This window comes from Triturus cristatus, chromosome 5_1 (genome assembly GCF_964204655.1).
Source record: "Triturus cristatus chromosome 5_1, aTriCri1.1, whole genome shotgun sequence".
Classification (NCBI taxonomy): Eukaryota; Metazoa; Chordata; class Amphibia; order Caudata; family Salamandridae; genus Triturus; species Triturus cristatus.
Window position 1 is genome coordinate 293,137,221 of NC_140587.1, and position 18,108 is coordinate 293,155,328.

General features: G+C 47.9%; 1 protein-coding gene across 1 annotated transcript in view; it reads left to right on the top strand.

The window, feature by feature from the left end:
• The window catches only part of WASHC5 (WASH complex subunit 5), a 330,547-nt gene that overhangs the window by 232,993 nt on the left and 79,446 nt on the right, over positions 1-18,108 (top strand). The window contains exons 26-27 of the mRNA XM_085604961.1: positions 1,773-1,869; positions 12,313-12,466. Coding sequence (XP_085461087.1) covers positions 1,773-1,869; positions 12,313-12,466 — 251 coding nt within the window. The remainder of the gene's footprint in view (positions 1-1,772; positions 1,870-12,312; positions 12,467-18,108) is intronic.

An 18,108-nucleotide genomic window follows, 5' to 3' on the forward strand; every position in this document is an offset into this window, starting at 1 on the left:
TTTTCTAGTGGCCATCACTTCCCTCAGAAGGGTTAGTGAAATACAAGCACTCACTATACAGGAACCTTTTCTCCAAATGCATCAGAACAAGGTTGTACTCCGCACCAACCCAAAATTTCTACCCAAAGTCATTTCTCCATCCCATCTAAACCAGTCGGTAGAATTACCAGTCTCTTTCTCACAACCTCAAACCGTTGCGGAAAGGGCTTTACACACACTGGATGTTAGAAGGGCCTTACTTTACTACATCCAAAGAACACAACCTTTTAGAAAAACCAAACAGCTATTTGTCTCTTTCTCTCCACCACATAAAGGCAACCCTATTTCTAAATCAGGGATAGCTAGGTGGATTGTAAAATGCATACAGGTTTGCTACCACAAAGCAAAACGAACGCTATCTGTTCCCCCTAAAGCCCACTCTTCAAGGAAGATAGGGTCTTCTATGGCTTTTCTAGGAAACATACCACTAGATGACATCTGCAAAGCAGCGACATGGTCAACACCGCACACTTTCACAAAACATTACTGTGTAGATGTGCAAACCAAGCAACAAGCTAGTGTGGGCCAGGCTGTACTAAAAACACTGTTCCAAACAACTGCAACGGATGCCGGTGGTCGCCGTTAGGGTTGGGTACTGCTATATAATCTATGCAGTGTATAATCTGCAGCTCATATGCCTCGAACGGAATATGCTACTTACCAGTATGCATCTGTTCTTGGCATGTAGAGCTCCAGATCTATACACGCCCACCCGCCTCCCAGGCTACCTGTATCTGTTCCAGTTTATCTTATTTAGATACAACACACATGGGTTTCTTTACTGTTACTACTACGCTCCATCTTTCCCTGCTGGCGAAAAACAATCTGAGGATGGAGCCGAAGCCCATGCGCAATACGAACCAAAGGAGGAGTCACCGACCTCGTGACTTCCAAAGACTTTCCAAGAGGAAAAACAAACTGCAAACATCCGGGCCCAACACCAGATGGCGATCTATGCACAGTGTATAGATCTGCAGCTCTAAATGCCAAGAACAGATGCATACTGGTAAGTAGCATATTCCTTATATATTTGTGATTTAAATAAAATGTTTAATCATTTTAGTATGTTTCTATATTTTTGGTGTATCATTTTGAGGCTCAAATAATCAATAATGTTTAGGCTGGCGTCCCTGGCTTCCATTAATTATTCAATGGGAGTTCCCGGTTTCAATAATGATGTATTTTGGGGTCCCAAGGTTCCAGTGATGATTAAGTGGGGGATCACAAAAGTCAGAAGGTTAAGAGCCACTGCTTTACTGGGCTAGTTTTGATTGTTTATTTGTGTGCACTGATGCCTATATGCTGTTTTGTGTCCCTGTTAGAATTGTGAAAAATAATCTTTTAAAGTATGATGGTCTGTGTGCATCTTTGCCTGTGTACTGAGTGCCTCTGCGCACAAGCATTGTACAGAAGCAAAACGTGTAGGCTTTGTCATTTCTTGTTTATATTGATGTTAGCAAAAAGAGTTTTTATAACTAAGGGTGCCCCGTCCAATCAGCTCCAGTTATACTTTAGGCAATGTCACTTCCTGTCGATCTAAGTAACACCATGGTGCAGTTCTGGGTATCCATAGTTTAGCCGAATATTGTTAGTTGAAATTTCAAAAGCTCTGGGTATTTTAAAAATGATAAGGCTGTAGAGAAAATGAATAATTTGTTAAAACATTTTGCAGTCACATGTGTAACTTCTTCTTCTTAGCAACAGTCATGTTTTTATTTTTTTCTGTGTTTTAGATCTACATCACTACAAAACGGCTTTCGTATTTCCCTGTTGTGATCTTCATTTTTTTGATTGCCCAGTTACCAAAGCTTCAGTACATCAAAAACCTTGGTATGGTGAAACTTGTTGACTCAATCTATTTTAGCTATAATTCTCTTGTTTTTTAACATCTCTATATTCAGTTTTTGCAGAGAAAAAAACAATATACCGTATCTCCCCCCCCCCCCCCCCCGCCCACCCCCCCACCCACTTCCAAATCTTCCCGAAATTCTGACTGGAGAATGACATTTTGCAACAGCTAGAGCCTTTCCCATCAACACAAAACCCAATACTTCATCTTGTAACTCGATCCGTACACGCCCCCACCACCGGAAGCACCCCCCCCCCCCAGTCTTCTTACACTCCCTCTTCCCTTGCCTCTCTCCCAGGACCCCAGACCTTCTCAAAGTTGAGTGGGCATCCTCTTGCTTGGTACATTAATTTCTCCACCTCCATACACCAATTCATGCCTTCTTTCTCCTCCTGCAAGGTAGGCAGGGTTTGCGCTTCCCCCCAATATTTCAGTAAATCCGTGAATGCCACTATCAGGGCCAGGTTACTAAAAATTAGGGCATAGCTTTCCACGGTTAGTTCATCTCAGATGCCCAGTACGATTAGTTGGGGTTTCCTACCACAGGACCTCTGATATTCTGTTACCCACCTCATTCCAGTGAGCCTCAATCCTCGAGCATTCCCAAACTGTATGCAATAGGATGCCCATCATCTGACAGCTCTGCAAGCAGTATTCGTCAGTCGCCCCACCCATACCGAACAGACTGGTCCATGTATAGTATGCCCAGTGAAGTATTTTTAACTGGATCAAGCGGAATCCCGCCCTAACAGCAACCTCGCCAGGGTACCCACATGCATGCGCCTAGTCATCATCCTCGAGCCTCCTCAGGTCTCGCCCCCATTTCTCTCTCAGAGGTTCAAGTGATGGAAGAGTGTTGTTAAATAGCGTGGAGTAGAGTCGGGACACTGCATGCTCTGTCAGAGTGCCACCCATTTAATTGTCTTTTTTTCTTGCATGTGACAAGCTATACTTTGAACAACCTGTTTAATATAATAATGATGATCTCATAATTATCCCATTGTATTGCACTGTTACTTTAATTTCACCCTGGTCATGCCACATTTTACACGCACAAATACAAACACACAAAGACACTCACACACACACTTACACTCACACACACACACACACTCACATTTTCACACACTCACACACTCACACACGCTCACAATCACACACACACACACACACACACACACGTATGCACATTCACACCACACATTTACCAGGTAGGTTGAGGAATAGGTATCTGTCTTCTCAACAAATTGCTCCAAGCCAGCACAGCTCAAGTGCCAGGCACCTACCTCCCTCCCCTCTTTCAAATTTCCCTCTGCTTCAATCATAATACCTTTCTGACCAGCTGTGGACCTCGGTTGCGCTCCAGGGCCACTGAATACTTTTTTTTTTTTTTTTTTTTTTTTTTTTTTTTGGAAAAAGTTTTTATTGAACAATAATTCGGTTACAAGTATGGGCCTACAACCACCCGGGCCGGCCGCTAGGTACATAAGGAAATATACACATATCAAGGCTGCAATCCGTTCCCAGGGCACTGCCCCGCAGTGGCTCAAGATAGTCCTCGAAGAACAGCAAGCGTCAGTCCAACAATAACAGAAACAAAAAGAAAAACAATAAAAACAAAAGGCGAGTTACGAGGGATATCAGTGCGGTTCAGGCTCCCCCCGGGAAACTCCAGTCAGAACATTTGAGCAATCCGCTAAAGAGAGGAGTACCGGGAGGCCGGGAACGGAGGGGGGGGGGAAGGGGGTCAAGGGAGATGAACGTCCATATGTGGGTGTTACAAAAAGCGCTAGGAGCCGTCAAGGGTCAGGGGGACATGGCGATATCAGTGTCTACCAGGGGGGGCGTACAGATGCCTCCGCGATACGCATTCCATTGACCCCAAATTCTACCCCATGCCCCCGGCTTGCCACGGGCCACATACACTGTCTTCTCCCGAAACATACACCAGTCCATATTCTCCTTCCATACTGACACGGTGGGCGGCCGTTGAGCGCCCCAAAGTTGCGCTATATCCCTCTTGGCAATCATGTTCCCTAGGGCCGCCCATCGAGTCTGAGCCGCGTTGTAGTCATTGGGCTCCCACACATTCAGGACACAGCGACGCACCTCCGGCAGCAGCACAACCCCGGTGACCTGTCCCATAACCGTGTGGACCCGGCGCCAGTAGTCCGCCACCTCGCGACACTCCCAAAGGATATGAAGAAAGGTGGCGCTGAGCCCGCAGCCTCGTTTACAGAGTCCGTCGTCGGAGAATCCCATCGCGACCAAGCGCGGACCCGTGACATACACCCGGTGGAGAATCTTGAGCTGTACCAACCGGAGACGAGCCGGAATGGCAACCTCCTTGGGGGACGACAGTGCAGACTGCCAGTCTTCGTCGTCCAATTCAACCCCATCCCCAGTCCAAGCCCCCCGAAGGCGCACCAGGAGATCCGCCCGGTGAATAATCAATTTTTTATAAATTAAAGAAATAGTACTATCAGGGACATGTCCGTCAAGTACGCGGTCCTCGAGGGGCGAGGAAACAGGGATCTTGGTCCCCTCCCCGAAGACCGAGAGCAGGGCGTGTCGAACCTGGGCGTAGCGGAAGAACTCCCTGTCGGTCAGCTCGTATTCGGCCTGGAGCACCGCGAAAGTCTTGACCGCGCCCTTGTGCCACAGGTCTCCCACTTTGCTGATACCAATCGTGTCCCACTGGTCAAACCCCTTGGTGGTCCACAAGCTGCCCAGGCGGTCGGAGGCAAACAAGGGAGTAGCACATGTCATTCGCTCACTCCAGCCCGTGGCCGCAGTGGCAGCCCTCCAGGTCCGCACAGCAATCTTAGTAGGACCCGTAAGGGTCCGGTCAGCCAGGCGGGAATAAAGTGCCCTGTTGTAGTTCCCGCCGGGAAGCAGGAACTTGTCCATCTCATACGCCGGATTCAAGCCGGGCGCATACGTGGCGTGGTTAATGGCAGATAGCTGCGAGGCCCAATAGTACCTGCGAATGTCAGGAAGCGCGATGCCCCCGTCATACCAGGGGAGAGTGAGCTTGGCAAGAGCAATACGCGCCCGGCCGTTCCACACCAGTCTCCTCTGCAGGCTCTCCACCTCCCGAAAGTAGGCCACTGGGATAACGTCAAAGGAGTTCTGGAGTGCATAGAGGAACCTGGGAAGGGACATCATTTTAAACAGCGCGGCCCGACCCAGCGGGGACAGGGGCAGCCTGCACCACCGGGCCGTGTCCTCCCGCAGCCGCCGAAGTGGACGCAGAAGATTCTGCTCGTAGCGAGCCACCGGGTCCAGCGAAACGTATATCCCCAGGTACTTAAAGCCGCTCAGAGATATTTGAATCGGGAGCCGAGGCGGCAGGAGAGGAGGACCACCAGCGATGGGATAAACGCAGGATTTAGACCAATTGATCGTGAGACCCGAATTGTTCCCAAAGGAGGTCAGAACGTCAAAGAGGACGTTGAGTGACTGCCGCGGTGAGGTGAGGTACAGGAGAATGTCGTCCGCATACAGCGAGACCCGATCTTCAAAGCCCGGGCCCCACCGGATCCCTCTAAGCGAGGGCTCCCAACGGAGCCAGGCAGCGAGTGGCTCCAGGGCGAGAGCAAAAAGCAACGGGGACAACGGGCACCCCTGCCTCGTGCCCCTGCCAAGGGCAAAGGGCCGAGAGACCCGCCCATTCACCACCACTTGAGCCATGGGTCCCGTGTAAAGGAGCCTCACCCAGCCAATAAATCCCTCTCCAAAGCCGAATTTATCCAAGACGGCCCAGAGGAATGGCCACTCAATAGTGTCAAATGCCATCGTGGCATCCAAAGAAACCAGCACGGCCGGTTCGGGGAGGAACTCCGCCCTGGCGAGGACCCCGTGCAGACGCCGCAAGTTAAGAGCGGTGTTGCGGTGCGGGATAAAGCCGCATTGGTCCGGATGAATAAGGTCGCACACTACACTCAACAATCGATTGGCCAGGACTTTCGCCAGGATTTTAGGCTCCGCATTGAGCAGTGAAATAGGCCGGTAAGAGGTACAGCGGTCACGAGGCTTGCCCTCCTTGGGAATAACGACTATAGTGGCCAAGCGCTGGTCGGCAGGAAGGGAACCCGCCGCAAGAGAGTCGCGGAACATGCGGCCGAGGAAGGGCGCAAGCTTATCAGGACGCAATTTGTATAGTTCAATGGGCAGACCGTTAGGACCCATAGCCTTGCCCGAGCGAAGGGAACGAATCGCGGTCGCTATTTCATCCGACGATAAGGGGGCGTCCAACCGCTCCCGGTCCTCAACGGACAGGCCGGGCAGAGCAATATCTCTCAGTAGGAGGCGAGAGTCATCCTCGTCCCTGTCAGTCACCGGGGAGTACACCGCCCGGAGGTGATCAGCGAAGCATTCCACAATCTCATCCGGCTCAGTCACACACACACCATCCGCAGCACGCAACTCGGGGACCACACGATTCACTCTCTCTTTTTTGTCCAGCCACGCAATCAACTTACCCGCCTTGTCCCCCGCGTCATACAGTCGGCCCTGCCGCTCCCTATACATAGTTTTGGCCGCGTCAGTGACCAGGGACCTATATTCGAACTGTTTCAGGCTAAGGGCATGTAGTCCGTCCGGAGTAACATTCGCCTCCAGGGCCGACTCCAGCCCCGAGATGTCAGTCTCCAGCTTTACCACCGCCTCGCTCCTAACCTTCTTGGCCACCACTATCTGGGCGAGGGCGTGTCCGCGTAGCACAGTTTTAAAGGCTTCCCAAAGGGACAACGCAGACGACACCGGCCCCTCGTTTTCACTGAAGTATTGGTCCATGGCCTTAACCAGGCTGTCACGAGTCACAGGGTCCCGCAGGTACCAGGGGTTAATGGGAGCTATCCGACCTGCGGACCGCGACCCGGTGTCAAAGAGAAGCCACAGCGGAGAATGGTCGGAGATACCACGCGCCAGGTGTCTGACCTCTCGAATCCGACCAGTCTGCGCCGCAGGCATAAGAAAGTAGTCTAACCTGGAGAGACTCCCATGCGCCCCCGAATGAAAGGTGAACTGACACTGGGTCGGATGCAATAGTCTCCAACTATCCACCAAGCCGAAGGTCTCCAACATCCCACCCAGCCATGACTGGGCAGCGGGGAGGGTCCTTGGTGGGTGACGATCCAGTTCACCCGAAACCACAGAATTAAAGTCCCCGCCCATGAGCAGGAGGCCGTCCGGAAGGTCAAGCAGCATTCGACCCAAGTCAGTGAAGGTGGAGTTCTGGAGGCCCAGGGGGACGTAGACTGAAACCAGGGTAAGGGGCTGCCCCTCCCACCTCCCAGTCAAACACACATAGCGCCCCCTGTCATCCGAGACTATCCTCGTGATCTCCACCGGAAGGGAGGTTCGCAGGAGAATGCCCACCCCCCTGGAGCCAGTTGTGAAACCAGAATGGGCTACGAGGCGGTATCCCCCCCTGTTCATCGCATGGCAGACATTGCCGACCAAATGCGTCTCCTGGAGAAACACCACATCAGGAGTCAAACGACGCAAATATGGCAGTACAACACCCCGCTTAATACGGTCCCCCAACCCATTGACGTTCCATGACATAAGCCTCAACCCGTCTCCCCCCATCCCATCCAATAGCTCAAGAGGCCCCCAGCCCGCAGCACCGCTCCCAAATATGGATAAAAATCAATACCTCGCCTTGTAAACAAAAAACACACAACTAAACAACCCCTCTTCCCCCCCAACCCCACCCCAAGTCCAACGCCCCCCACCCTGCACCCCTGCGGGCCAAAGACCCCCCCCAACTTGCAGTGTGCCTGTCGCCCCATTAACCCCATTCTACAAAAAGACCCCGGAGGAGGAAAGGGACCCGTACCCGCCCGCACCCCTCACGGGTCCTGGTTAAGCACAGTATGCAAAAGAAGTAAGACCCAACTGTACAGTGCCAAGCCGCAAAAAGTAAGGACCAAAGGTCAGTCTAAGGGGACCCGTCACCTGCGGTGCCCCCAGAGGGCCCGGGCCGGCCACCCCCGTCCGGCAGCGAGTCCAGCCAGTCACTTGCGGCCACAGGAGAGTCAAAAAAGGCTGTCCGCTCTCCATGCTCCACTCGAAGTTTCGCCGGGTAGATCATTGAGTACTTCAGGCCTAGCTCGCGGAGACGGCGCTTCACCCCTTGGAATCCCATCCGCTGTTTCTGGACCAGTTGCGTGAAGTCCGGATAAAAATTGATGGTCGAGTTCTCGTAGCGGACCGGGCCACGGGTCCGTGAAGCCTGCAGAATAGCATCGCGGTCCCTGTAGTGGAACAGTTTAGCCACGATAGGCCTCGGGGGGGCCCCCGGCCGCGGCCGGCCGCCCGGAACTCGATGGGCCCGCTCCACAGCGAAGAATTTGCTTAGGCCAACCGGGGACAGCTGTTGCAGGATAAGTTCCTCGACCACGAGGTCCACCGGGCGGCTGTCGGAGGACTCCGGTACCCCAATGATGCGGATATTGTTGCGTCGGGCCCGTCCCTCGAAGTCCTCAAGCCGCCGGGCCATATGGTCGTTGACCACTCTAATGTCCCCAAGCGCGGCCCGCAGATCCGACACCTCCGCACCCAGGGTGGAGGTCCGTGCATCAAGGGCCTGGACCTTCTCGTTGGTTTTAGAGAGGTCGGCCCGAATCAGGGTGACATCGATCGCGACAGTGTCGATCTTACGGGCCAGGGCCTCATATTGCGTCGCGATAGTTTCCCTGATGCCCTCGATGGCGCCCATAATGTCCTGCAGGGAAGGTTCCGCAGCGACGGTCGTGCCTCCCCCTGCAGCGTCCGGGGAGAGGCCAGCAGCGCCAGGGGACCTCCTGCCCTGGGTATAGCGGTCCATGTTGTTGCTCTGGACCGCTCCCCCGCGCAGTGAAGCCTTGGTCTTGCGCCCCTCCGGACCCCCTTTGCCCGCCATGTGAGCGCAGTCACTCAATGGGACCTCCGATCAAGGGGTGCGCGGGTGCCAGCAAAAGGACCACAAACCGTCGGTGTAGGGGCCGGAGGCGTCAGACCCGCCAGTAGCAGATGAAAGCAAACCTCGGGCAGAGGCCCGGGAGGCACCTCGCCACCTTGAGCACGCACGCCAGCTGATCTCCTGAAGGCCAAAACCGAAACCGAAAGTGCTGAATCGGTAACTGGCACCGCGCTGAGGCCGCTGTTGTTCAATTGCAGCCCGGCCCCACGGGTCACCTTCACCCCGGCCACCTCCGTCGGGTGGGTCCCAAAAGTTCCGGCGACGATAACTCAGGATTCCCAGGTCCGATTAGAGTTTTGAAAAGAGATATATGATCAGCTGGTCTTCATCTCCCAGATTCCATACACCAAATCAGGATAGTCTCAGGATATATTCCGAGGAGCAGAAAGGGTCCGGGGAGCCCTGTGCTCACGCGACCATCTTGGATGCGCGCTAGGCTCCTCCTCCCACTGAATACTTTTTTGACTTTCATTTCCATCTTTAAATGTTTCTTTTAACTGATGTATTTACTTATGTTACTTTTTCTGATGATTGACTAATTAATACTCAGTTCACATCCATCCAAAGAAAACGTATGGGCCTTTTATCATTATTTAGTATATTGACCCATTTCCTCTCCTTGCCTTGATCCAGCTCCATCTTACATGCTTTCATACATACTCTGATCTACATCGCTCCCACCACTACATCAGCTGCTCCTCATGTTCTTAAAAGAAACATTCTCCAGAAGCCCACCCTCTTTTCTTAACCTAATTCGTAATGGCCTCACAGCCTCTGCAGTACACTATAGCTTTCACTCAGTTCATTAAAGCCCTGAAACATGCTTTTAATGTACAGGTGATTGCCTATGCGGATGACACCCAGCTCCTCTTTACTTGGGAAAAGGATGCGAACTCTGTACCATATGTCCATCACTGCTTGTCTTTGGTTTTCAAGTGTCTTGCCGCCGCACAACTCAAGTGTAACGGAGACAAGTCGGAGATTCTCCTTTATGGCAATTCAGGGACACGATCTGGCCTTCTGGTTTTCCCCTGCCAACTTCCAATGGCACAGCCGCTAAGAATTTGGGCGTATGGTTTGAGGATAACTTATCCTTTTCCACCCAGTTTAAGAAGGTCGCAGGCAGCTGCTTTAGCCTCCTTAAAACCTTAAGGAGATTCCTCCCCCTTCTTCCCAAGCCTGCTAAAGAGACTGTCCTACGCGCCTTGATACTCTCCCGCTTGGATTACTCCAATGCTTTGTATGTGGGCATCCCCGGTTATGCTTTAAATAAACTCCAGGTCGTCCAAAATGCGGCTGCCAGGCTCCTCCTTGGAATTTCCAAAAGGAGTAGCGTGCGTGAACTTTTACGCTCACTACACTGGCTTCCTGTAGCCAAAAGGGTCAAATTTAAATACCTTGTCATTGCCCATCGTGCTCTCTATGGTCATGGCCCTGCATATTTGCGGAAGTGGTTTTCTTTCTACGTCCCGGTGAGACAACTACGCTCATCAGCACTTCTTTTATCTAAAGTGCCCCGCTTATTTTGCCTTAGACTGGGCGGACGTTCCCTTGCTGTGAAAGCCGCCCAGGCTTGGAATGCTCTTCCTTTTGCACTTCGTGACACCCAAGACCCTCTGGCTTTCAAGAAACATATACAAACATACCCCTTTGCCTAGTGTCAGTTACGTGACTCCTCTTGGTTTCGCGCCGGGAGTAGCTGCACGCGTTATTAAACTATATAACATAACATTATCTCTTGTGCATATTCTATCCAGTAACTTTACTGAGCTTACCTCATATTTTCTCTCTGAAAACCAAGGTGTGTGTGCTCCTACATAAATTGCAAAAATATAACACTACCAAAATTCTCATGTATTATAAACTAGGCCTGGGTACACTATCAGTACCCTTGGCTAATGTAAAATCTGTATACTTACAAAGCCTCGTCACCTCACTTTGAACCCACCTTTATTGTCTTTGCATGCACAATCAACAAGTTAATCCTCCATCATACACTCCTTTTGCACCTTCACTTTTGGACAAGAATTCTGTGTCATACTCCTCTTCCAAGATCATCATTAATAGAGAACCACTTGCTACAGTACTCATTGAACCTCCTCCTTCACCTGCAAAAAAACTTAGTCCGCTTTACCACTCCAGTTCCTACAAAGCTCATCCCCATGTTCAAACCTACAAATGGATATGTCTGATCCCTTTTGTCTACAAACTATCAAACTTCTGGTTCTTTCTTCTGTTGTCCTTCCTTGACTAACCTTAATGTTAAATCATTCCCTCAAATCTAGTACTTACTGACTCTGCATCAAATTGCAATATGATTATGTTTAGTAAAAAAAAAAGCTTTAGTGGATTTGTTCTTCCCTTCTCACTACTCTGGCACCCCAGCTCATTTTTCGTCTTCAGGATACTGGAAAGCATAGATTGTAATAAACTTACCATTTATCTCTCTTCTAACACCCTATTCTTCATTCTAGGGTCTTATTTCTCTTACCATTTTTAATCAGATGATACATAAAACTTCTTCTTTATTCTCTGCCTTTGTCACATATTTTTACAAAAAAGGAAAAAGATGTTCTCTCTTTTAAATCATTGGTGGGTGACGGACTATTATGTTTAGTTATGAAGATAAAATTGTCAAAAGGATGAAGCTGCATTAGTGAAAATCTAATCTAGTAGAGAACGACCAAAAAGGTGCAGCATTTGCATTAAACTTTTTAAGAAGGAGTATCTTTGTAGTTGGCATGGGAAGAGGGGTGGATGTCAACTAGAAGAGGCACATTGAAATATCGTAGAATTATAAATACAGTATGAGATGTGAGTATATTTCCACAGAGGTGTCATGAAGTACAATTTCTTAGGTGGGACAACATGGAAACTCTTGACAAGTGAACATATTCTCACACAGAAGGCTGTTGCCAACAACCTTCTTTTATTTATATCAGTAAAAATGAATTTTCAATTCTCAATGCCCCATGTTACCCCCTTTTCGAAGCTAGTCTCTTGCTGTCTGTCCTTACCTTCAAATGAATGACTTTAAATATTTTTCCTTAAAGTGTGGCCAAAGGGTTGACATTCATGTATTGGGGTCAGTAATGTCATAGATCATATTCCATTATCCTCAAAGCAGCAGATGTATCATTTACTAGGCAGATGAGGAGTAGTCAGGATATTTTTCCAGTTTATAGGTAATGTCATGTAGCCTTGTACCAACCATGTAATGAGTGAACATCCTTTGCTTCATCCTCTTGCAAAATGAGATGCCATGAACGTTTTACTGTCGGTCTAGCAGTGCCCTGCTTGATAAAACTTCTATTGGTCATTTATGTTAAATATGACAGAATACATATTTTCTAGTGTTACAGTTAAAGAAAAGTTAACACTTTGAATTGGCAAATGGGAGAGTATTTGAAATCTGAACGTTTCAAAGATTGGTACTTTGTTTATCCCGCTTTAGGAATGGCATGCAAAAAACCTGCAGATCCAGTTGACTGGCCCCCTCTGGTATTAGGTATCCTAACATTGTTGAAGCAGTTTCACTCAAGATACACAGAACAATTCCTAGCTCTGATTGGTCAGTTTATCCGTTCTACAATGGAGCAGTGCACAAGGTATGAGACCATGATGCATTTTCTTTGTGCGTTTCAAATATAATGTATTAATTAATGCAATCCAGTCAATGGATAACTGCTTTAGGTTAGAAATGAAAACTGAAGAACTCAATAATTCTGTTTGTGCAGCATCAAGTCTTAAATACTCTTGTTTGTTTAATCATTTGACAAAGCACAAATTTGCACATAGTTGACCACTTTACGAGGAAACTGAAAATGCTTTCTCCTGTGTTATACGTTTCTTCATTCTGTTAATTATTGTGAGTACATTTATGTATTTATTTTTGTAGCACATCCAACACATTAAATCATATATATTTTTAACAAAGCCACAATAAATGTTAAGCCGAAATATTGGTAGATTAGAAAGTACAAGATTAATTGAATAATGATTGGAGAGAAAGAACATTGTAGAAGATGGGATATCAACCCCTGTGTATCTAGTCTAAGGCAGGCCAAGATCACATCCCATGCAGGCTAGAGCAGAATCTTGCATACCCCTGTAGCCTCCTCTATCCGAATCCCCTTCCTCTCACAGTCCGCCTATTTAATCAATTCCTTCAACCATATGTATCGCTCAGGTCCCCCGGACGAATTCCAGCTCATCGTCAAAAATAATTGGTAGACAATTATTGAAAGAAAGAAAAATGTATGTGGGATATAGTTATGAAGAAAGGTGGAGGAAGGATATATCTTCGGTAATGCTTACCTGCCAGCCAGACAGGCCCTGGTAGTGCAGAAAAATGTAATCTCTTAGAACAAACTATGCTGGAAAAGCAGAGGCTTATTGGACAGTCCATTCACATCAGTAACCTAAGCCAAAACCACTAGGTGTCTGGATCTAGACTGATAGATAGCTACTTTCACTCTGTTAATTTGTAGTCTTGCACATCGGTGCTAAGACCGCCTCCTACTTCACTCACACCATATCTACTAGAGCCGAAGGGAATCCCGTCTACACACCAGACAGACACAGGACTATTCCCATTGCCAAGTAAGCTCAACTCCTATTACATATGACCGCACTTAAATCTCCCGTACCACAGACAACCATATTGTTGCCTCAAAGTTTCCCACCGACTGAAGCGTACTGCTCACTATCACTCCACTGATGTCAGTGGCTTCTGTCACAGGCCATCCATACCTACTAAAGTGAGCAATTACATTTTATTGCGTCTTAATTAACACAAGATCACTAGCAAAACATAAAACAGACATACTTGACTTCATACTTGACAACCAGAGTCCTGCAATCTTTATTACTTAATCTTGGTTTAAAGATTATTCTGACCTTGACATCCTCTTGGTTCTACCTCCAAATTATAACATCCTCAGACAAGTCCACTTGCAAAAGAAAGGCAGCGTTTTGCTATTATTATGTTTTAGAAACTCCCTAACATTCAACTTTTGAAGACTCACTCCTTCACAGAGACCAAGCTTATGCATCTGGCATTCACTGTATCCTACATTAATAATATATATTTTTGTATTGGTCTACATGCCTACAGCGCCAATTTCATAGCCCCATTTTTGGAGTTCATTATCCACTACATTGCCTCTATTGCACTTTTTCTACTAGCCAACCTTAACTATCATGGCGACTCGCTCACTGACATTGACGCTAGATCTCTTATGAAGGGCTGGGCCAGCCTTGACTTGGTATAAAGCTTACCTGGCCCCACACACAACAGAAGCCACAATCTTGACCTCCTGTTCTATTACCACTGAGCTGAAAGCTTATCGTTTGTGCACAATGCATGCCTGGTTGGATCATTATGCAATCATTTTTACCCTCCAATAAAAGCACAATCCACTTCCTACAAAAAAGCTCCCTACTCCTGTCTTAGAAGACCCTGAGTAAAGTGTCTACTGATAAGTTAATAAAAGTTCTTAGGATGAACCATCCCACCATTTCATGTGATCTGAAGGACAATACAGCTATACTCAAAGGTTGGCTGGTACAAACCTTAGAGTCCTCCACCCCGCTGCAAAATTGTAAGTAGGTGCACACCGAACTATCAGCACACTGGTTTTCTTAGGCCCTTAGAGAAACCAAGCAGCACTGCATTCACCTGGAGTAAAGATGGAGAGCCTAATATGGCAAATCAAAGCCCTTTATCAGTGCTTCAAAACGACATGAAAAGTATTCAGTTATTGAAAATTGTACTTTTCTAAGACAAAACTCAATAGATAACAAAACCATAGTAGTTTTCGGTATTTTTAAGAAACTCAGTGCCACGCCCTGCTCTCCTTCATCTGGCAGCCCAGCACAATCTTTCTATTTTCCAGGGTAAAATCATAAACATCTTGCAGTCCTTTGACTCCAGTACATCCCTGGTCAATTTAGGCTGTAATCTTTTATCTTAGGATTTCTTTACTACTTCATCCAGATCATCCTTTGCCTGCGATTACCTTCCACCCATTGAGGAAGACTATGTACTCCCATTCTGGGTCCCCACTAGACACATGGCCTGCTACCCCTACTAAATATCAGAGACACTGGGCTCCCATCCGAGCTCCAGTCTGTACCCAGTGATACAATCTTTCTTTAACTACAGCACTAGTTGCTAAAGAATGGAAGTAGGCTTTGGTACTCCCTCTTCTTAGGAATCCCAGTGTGGACTCCCATACACTACCCAATTACAGACAGATCTCCATCCTTCGTTGCCCTGAAAAATAATTGAATGTTTTCTCCATATTTGTCTATCATGCCTTCTTGAAGCCTCACAATATATAACCCACATCAACCAGACCAGGCTTTGTCTATTCTTCTAAGTGTCTTAGATGAACTTTCCACCTGTCTACATTTGGGCAGTGCTGCTGTCTTAATTCTGCTTGAACAATCTGCAGCCTTTTGACACATTCTGCCACAAAATGCTTTCTTCCAGTCTTAAATATGCGTGTGCGCTATGTCGTGTCCTAGACTAGTTTGCATACTTGTACATGCCTCTGTTTAAAAAGAGTTTTAAAAACATTTAGTGTGGCGTCTATCAAGGCTCTGCTCATAGCCCAATGCTATTTAATGTCTGTGACAACTCTTGCTTTCATTATTCAATGTTTTGGCTCCAGTTTGTTCTTGCATGTCGAAGATACGGAGACTGGAGAGCAACTTGGCTTTACTCCCAACTAATTTCAAATAATGCATGTCTTTTATCGGACACTGGATGAAATCTGACTTGCTCAGATTTAACTCTTCCAAAGCAGAACTCCTGGTCTTTGGTGATTCTACCATCTGGAATCCCACTTTGTGGCCGGAAGAGCTTGCCTCTGCTCATGCTTCTGTGTTTGTTGTGTGAAACTTGAAGGTCATCTTCAACACTCATTGTTTCAGAAGCACATTTCTAAAACCATATCCACCAGGTTCTTTCTTTTAAAAACCCTCCGTACTTCGCCTGAGACATGTTTGAATTTGTCGCTTGGGCTCTCAACAGAAAATAGTGCTTCATTTTCTGCAGTAATTCGACGAATAGCTGAAGTCTTGGACCTACAGTTGCTTTCTGTTGAAGTCAAGACAAATGTCCTTACAAATGTTTTGCAATCTGGGCCAGCCTCATTGGAGCCCTTGCTTCCTTACTGACACGGATACGTTTGTGGGCACTTGGTGTAAGCCCTGCCTGCAGGTGAGTACACAGGTGGCCAGACGCCATAGACCCGCTGCTGACAACCCTGATTTGCTTAGACAGCATCCTACTCCAGAGGGTCTGGTGACCCAGGCTTCCACCAGCAAGGTGAACCCAAGTTCTTTCCCTATGAGCCCACCCAACAGGGAGTCAAAGAGGATTTAGGTGTTTGGAAAACGTGTGTTCTCTTTGGCTAGACCGGCACTTAGCTCGTTCAATGCTCTTTGTTTATTGTGCCAGTATAAGTATGCCCTTTGGGGCATGGTCAGTGACATCTTGCTGATGGTCCCAGAAGAACCTAGGGCCTCATTGACTCAGATCGTTCAAGATGGTCATAATGTGGCCAAATACATGATTTGTGCTGGACTTCATACTGCTTGGCAACTGTGAGCTGTTGGCACCACTGTGGTGTTCATTTGCATACATGAGTGCTATCCACATGTTTTTCAGGAGACGTACAGGCCTCTCTTATAAATATGCCTTCTGATGGCTCAAGCCTATTTGGCAAAAAGCTCATTCTGCCTTAGAACACTTTAAGGAACGTAGAGCCACTGTATGCTGTGTGCATCATTCAGCCCCTACCAAACACTATTTCACTAGGAAAGTCCAAATTTACTCCAGAGGGTTGACTTACAGGCACACCAATCTCCCCAGACCCAATGCAGTCATCCCAGTTCTTTTGAGGCCGGTGACGTGGATCTGACAGGCAACACACTGGTCACCATGGGCAACAGTCCTCCTAGTTCCCCTACCCTGCGGCAACAGCTTTGAAGCCTCTTTCACAGGGTGGTTGTGCACCACTAACGGCGAGACAGGATCTAGTACTTTCTCGCAGGGTTGTGTCCATCATATCTGACTAAAGGGTCCTCCAAATCACTTAGCTGCCAATTTGCTGTCGCTCTTTCCTCCCACATCGAAATGGCTGTCAGCAGATCACCATTCATTCAGATGCACACGCTGCAAGTTTTACTTTCCAAAGAAGCTATTGAGATGGTTCCTGATTTGGAAATAGGGATGGGCTGTTCCTTTTGCTATGTCCTTGTGTTGATGAAGGATAGAGAGCTTCAGTTTGTCTTAGATTTTCGTCCTCTGTATGCCTTGCTATGAAAGGGCAAATTTAAAATGCTCATGCTGCCACATGTTCTGTCTATCTGGGCGTCTGGAGTGTAGCCTTGAAACAGCAGCACAGACATTTCCGTATACTACTCCTGCAGTCCCACAGAAGTTACCTGCACTTCAGTTTGCCGTGATCCGCTTTGACCCTCGGGTGACTATGAAAATGATGATTGTGCTTTCTGCCCATCTTCGGAGGTTGGAGATACAAGTTTTCCCCTTCCTCGATGACTGCCTGTTGAAGGTGGGCTCGCCATAGTCAGTCGTTGACCACCTCCAGACAACAGCAAACCTTCTGACAACACTGGGATTCTTGATCAATGGACCAAAGCCTCATCTGACTCCTTCGCAGAAGGTTCCTTTTTTATAGGAGCTGTCTTGGAGACAGTGCAGTTCAGGGCCTTCCCTCCAGACCAAGAAGTCCTAGACATCTGGGCTATTATCTTGTGAGAGAGGCTCTGAGGCTTTTTAGCCTGCTAGCCTCCTGAATTTTACGTTATGTTGATTTGTATAGCACATTAATCACCCAAGAGGGTATCCAAGCATCCTAGTTATTGACTACGCCAGGTGACATATGCCGGATCTGCAATGGAATGTGAAGTCCCAGTGGCCTCAGCATAAAGCAATCTATCAGATGCCATCCAGGTTTCAGAGGTGACTGCATGCATTCTGCAGTGGTGGCAGCTTGACTAAAATTGGACCAGCGGCAGAGCACTTGCCAACCCCCACCCTAAGGCTGACGGTGGGGACTTATGCGCCACTGCTGGGTTTGGGACCTCATCTAGGGGTGTTAGAGATCATAAGACTCTGGTCTCCAGCGGAAACCCAAGTCCATATCAATCTGCTGGAGTTTCTGGCAATTCCTTCATGCTGTCTATCAAGGGGAGGCTGGTGCAGATATTCATGGGC